Here is a 5,423-nt window from a genome sequence, read left to right as displayed (position 1 = left end):
TTTCAAATCATATTTCTTATTAATATTGATAGAAAACACCACTTCGACCTAGAGCGACCTTGTTTCTCATGTACTACGGTCACTTCTACTGCTTTACAAGCACAAGATCCTGCAAAGTCCTTTAATGATCTTTCTCGTCTGGGATCAGATATCTGAAATCACTCCAGATAACACTGTAGTGTCCGTGCGAACTCACAAACTGACCCTAGATCAGTTCAGCGATCAATAAGAACCATAGACACCGTATAAAAACAGATAAGAACAAGCACAGCCATAGACATATAAATACTTATATTTATATGTCTATGAGCACAGCCCCTTCGAATAGGTATCCACAGCGCCGCCTTTACAAAATACCTCGGTATATTATTAAATTATCATTAATTTATCGGTTTTATTAGCATTTTATTAACATTTCGATTATTACACTGTAAATAAGTATTTATTAACTGCAATGAGAGAACAAACTATGTCAAAGTATAAAATAAGAAAGCAGGCAAACTCTAGAAGCCCCCCGCGGACTGTGTGCTCTTCTCTCAGACAGTGCTGGAGCGGATCTGCTAGAGCTCGCCAACGAGCCACGCTCAGTCCCTTTCTTTCTGTACGGTTTTGGGAAATTTTATATCGTCTCATCAATCACTATGCTGAGCACGTTCAGCCGGCAACTCAGAAGCCACCCTGCCGTAAGTGAACGATGATTTCTGGACGATTTATCCTGTGAAAAACGGTGGCAAGAAGGCGTAGAAACGCTCCCGCTAGCGTTAGCTAAAACGACAGTCTGGATATTTATACCTCTGAATATGAAATATTTAATCTGAAAAATACGTATTGATTAAATTACACGAAATTTGAAACATGGTGATTCCCAGGCTTGGAAAATTAATGGAAGTTATTATCTGCTCTCAGTGATTTCATCGGCTAAAATCGCTCCTTTTAGTGCAATCTCAAACTTATTTAGAAATAATATAGAACCCAGAATAAAAAAAAAAATGCTTTGTTAAGCGAACAAAATGTTCATATAGAGCCACAACTACACAAATATGTCAAAGTGTCAAACCAGTCGCAACTGTCACACAAGTAACGTAAACAACACACTTTCCCCAATGTATTGCGCTAGCCACATATATTTATTGCGAGGCTTGATGTAAAAAAAATGAGGTGAATTTTAAACATAATTTAAATGAAGTGACATTCAAACGAGTGTTATCGTGTGTGCGCACTTAACACAAGGAGCCCTTGTGTCACGTGACAGCACGGGCTGTCTTGAGTATCGATACTTTCGATACTCGCGTCAGTATCGATATATCGATACTTAGGATCGATACGCCCATCCCTAGTCTGCAGCTCAAGGGCGAGCGTGTTGTGGTAAGGACAGCCAGCGAGCGCGGCCAAATACACTTTTACTTTTAAACAGCTGTAATCTTCGTATTCTTAATATTTCTTTGTTAGTTGGCCCCATGTGGGAAGTTTTAGGAGAAACTCTAATTTATTATATTTGAGTTATTTAAGGCTTTTGTGTTTCATGAAGTAACATTTGTGAACAGTTTATGTAATGGTAATGTCATTCATTGCTGTATAATCTAGATTTGTGGTTCTCAACTGGAGGTCTGTAGTATGGTTTTGGGCATTTCATTTGCTAATGTACACTGTAAAATTTACGGTAAAAAACCGGCAGCTGTGGTTGCCTGAATTTTACTGTAAAAAATACGGTAGCAACGTTTTAGGTTTTACGGTTTTAACTTAAATTTACAGTTAAATACCGTAATTTCATTAACTGATATAATGTTAATATACCAACCTACTGAAGTACTGAAATCTGTTTTGTATCTTTGTAATACACTGATAACCACCAAAAGCAGGTGGTGATGAGAAAGTCACATGATGAACCAAAGCCCGTCACAAGCAGCTTTTAAATAATAACATATATAGAATGTGCACAGTGTCATTCACACAAACACCAAACACCATCACGGTAACACACATGAAACTGAAATAATGCAATAAACATTCATTTAATTAGGTGTAACACACAACCCTAATATACAAAACTGATAAGAAAAAACTAAGAAGAAACATAGTTATTTCAACAAAAAAAACATAAAATTTGAAATGTAATGCAGGGAATTCTGGGAATGTCAATTTACGGTTAGTCTCTGTAAATTATACGGTATTATTCACTTCCAAAAACGGTATACAACCGTAAAATTTATGTCCAATACATGTAATGTCCAATACAGGTTTTCACCGTAGTAGGGGAATTTACCGTTAACCATTTAACAGGTTTTTACTGTAGCATTTTTACAGTCTTTTACCGTTAAATTCACGGTCATTTTTTACAGTGTACAATAAATTATATTTTGGGTTGCCAGTTGGAATACAATAAAATGTACATTCTGAAACAAAACCAGTCGTGATCCACCAAACTAGATGATCATCAACCATGATTTCAAAGTTTATTACATCACTTATTATATTTGACTTGCTTTATAGTTGATGTTCTTTTCTATTTTTTTGTTCACCTCTCATCATAGTTGATCCCACTGTTTATTTTCATTGGCGGTGGATGCACCATGTCTCTGACATATCTGGGTCGCCTGGCCTTGCGTAACCCAGATGTCTGGTAAGCATCTGTTCTATGGAAGATACAAATCCAATAATCATCTGTCTTTCACAATAGACGATAAAACACAGGCCTGCAGCCTTTTTTAATTGAGGAACGATTGTAATTGTGATTGATGAATCTGATTTGTGATTCTTCATATCTTGACCCAAACAACTGGGAGAGAACAACAGTGCTGCTCAGATCTTCAAGCCATCGTTGTATTTAATAATTTTTATCATGCATGTCTCATTCATTTCTGCACTCATTTGCTTCATCCACAGCTGGGACAAAAAGAACAACCCAGAGCCCTGGAATAAACTAGGGCCCAATGATCAGTACAAGGTATGATCCATGTGCGTGATCATTTATACCCTGTGTTCAGGATGTATCTTGCTTCTAAGTGTATTATATTCTGATTTATTTTGTTCCATGTATTTAAATGATGTTTTATTAACAAGGTTTGGGAGGAGCGCGTCAGATACTTAGCCTAATTAACACAGTTGGAGCGCACTCAAGTTAATCAACACCATGATATAAATACAGCTGACTTACCTCTATCCATTGACGGTTATCAGCATCCCGCCTCCGCCCCATCTCCTCACTTCGAGTTCATACTACACTTATACGGGGGGGTACTCTAGGTACGGGCCATTCCCGAGCTTGGAGCCCTTCCCCGGACAGCACGCTGAATATGCATTACCATACTTCAGCTAATTATATGTAAGCGTGAACTCGTGAAAGGAATGTTCTGGGTTCCATCCAAGTTCTGTCAACAGCATCTGTGGAATTGAAAAATAATTTGGACTCGTCCTTCAGTTTGAAACAATTGCATTTACAGTAAAAGTACTTTTAATGGAAGCCTAGTGAACAAGTCACTAAAGGGCTCTTTGCTTACAAATTTTAAAGCAACATACCATTACTGTGCCACAATAAGAACATTCAAAAGTAGGCATGAGAAAACTGAGCTTTTCAATAATGACAGAATTTCAAGAATGTCTATTGTTTTTATGGAAAACATAAAAAAAAACGATGCAATAATAATTACTACTATTATTATTCATATTTACAATATTTTATATAAATTGTGTGTATATACATTAGTACATACAAAAATAGACTAATTAATAAAATGCTACTATAGCAATATTACTATTGTACTGTAAAATATGAATAATTTTGTTGCAACAGTAAAATTACAATACTAATATTGTGCTGTCTTAATTTTTGCTTTCATTCGTTAAACCATACAGATTATATTTAGGCAGAAAAACACAAGATAACGGGTTTCTAAACGATTCTTATTACAAGATGGTTGAACTTACCTGAACTTGAACTGCTAAAAACAGATTGTGTGCACTGTTGCAGTTCACTTTGAAACACGCACCTCGTTAGACTATAAATGCACATAATTATATTGTGAGTTTTCATTTTGGATCCTGTATGCAATTCTTTATGATCTTGGATCAGGTCAATCACAACGTTGAGCCTAAATTTTTCACATTTGCACACAGTAATTTGGTTGCACTGTAGAGCCAATGGGATGAACATTTAACAAAACTCAATGTTTTAAAAATAACATTATAACATGACCCTAGCATGAAAAAAAAACCCTTTCTCTTAAAAAAGCCCCCGTGTTTTACTTCTGTTATGACCATGTAAAGTGGGTAAACCTGCTGAATGTATGTTTTAAACAACTTCACAGCTCAAACAACACATTTTTTGTACTGAAGAACTATAATTTCTGCTTTTATACCCTCTGAAATTCCTTATCTTGACCATTTTAATCTTACTTCAAACTTGATTTTGGCTTGATTTTTATGAAGTGAGGGACTGATCAAAGTTATAGTCTGTGGTAACTGATAAAACGTTTGCTTTGATTCAGAACGTTCTTTTAATGTAATGATAAAGCACTCTTCAAAATGTTTAGCATCCAGCATGCAAACAACAATTTTGAGTTTGCAAACTAACTGACCAGTGTATGTGGTGTTAGTATAGCACTTAATCCCACCATTGTTGCCGGAGCGCCTGAGGGGATCCTATTAAAAGATGTGACTGAAGGACCGTATCAGGACCTAATCTCAGATCTAAATGAGTTTAATTCATTAAGCGCTTCATAAGCTCATTTTATGTGTTCTGTTAGTTGGTACAAATCTAATCGTGCTCGTGTCTTAATGTGAATTTGATGTGGAGTCGAGTTCAAGTTCAATACTTAAACAGGCAGTGGAGTTAATGGATTTTGCAGAGTGCATGTTGTTAAACAGCTTATTTTGTATTCTCAGTTTTCGGTTTCTTTTTCAAGTTCTATGCAGTGAGCACGGACTACAGCAAGCTGAAGAAGGACCGTCCTGACTTCTAAACGAATCCAGGGAATCCAGACGCCCGGTGCTGGACCAAAGGTTTAAAAACAAACTAAAAAACAAGACGTCCGCACACTTTTCCTCAACAGCCCTGGTTCCTAATTTATGCAAAGAAGACTAAATTGCACAATCTTGTCTTTGCTTTCCTGGATCCCCTTTTAACATCTATGATGTCTCTTGTATTTTCTCTCAGTTCTTTGTAGTCAAAAACTATTAGTAAAGGGTTTTCTCCCACATACAGTGAAAAACCAGTTCATGTCTCATGATTATTTAGGTGTTTTTATGAATGTTTCTGAGACGAAATCTTTGTTCACACTGCAAACAAATCTGATTTAGTTTTCAAATCTGATTTTCACTGTTCATATTGCTATTTTGCAAAGCTAAAACATTGCCTCTGACACTTTTGCTGTTGCTTATTTTCGACTTTTTTAAATTTAAAGTAGCTGGTGATAGTTCAATTTGAT

The 5,423-nt window shown here is 36.1% G+C and overlaps 1 protein-coding gene across 1 annotated transcript; it reads left to right on the top strand.

The window, feature by feature from the left end:
- The first annotated feature begins 530 nt into the window (after positions 1–530).
- On the top strand, positions 531–5,210 carry LOC107582867 (cytochrome c oxidase subunit NDUFA4-like). The gene is made up of 4 exons (XM_016268884.1): positions 531–683; positions 2,532–2,620; positions 2,884–2,944; positions 4,902–5,210. Exons 1-4 carry the CDS (start codon positions 642–644, stop codon positions 4,956–4,958), a joined length of 249 nt encoding a protein of 82 aa, XP_016124370.1. The 5' UTR covers positions 531–641; the 3' UTR covers positions 4,959–5,210.
- Positions 5,211–5,423: the final 213 nt, after the last annotated feature.

Source organism: Sinocyclocheilus grahami, unplaced genomic scaffold (assembly GCF_001515645.1).
Source record: "Sinocyclocheilus grahami isolate Dianchi unplaced genomic scaffold, SAMN03320097.WGS_v1.1 scaffold48.1, whole genome shotgun sequence".
NCBI classification, from domain to species: domain Eukaryota; kingdom Metazoa; phylum Chordata; class Actinopteri; order Cypriniformes; family Cyprinidae; genus Sinocyclocheilus; species Sinocyclocheilus grahami.
Note: the sequence above shows the minus strand (reverse complement) of the source record. Positions and strands in the feature narration are given on the sequence as shown.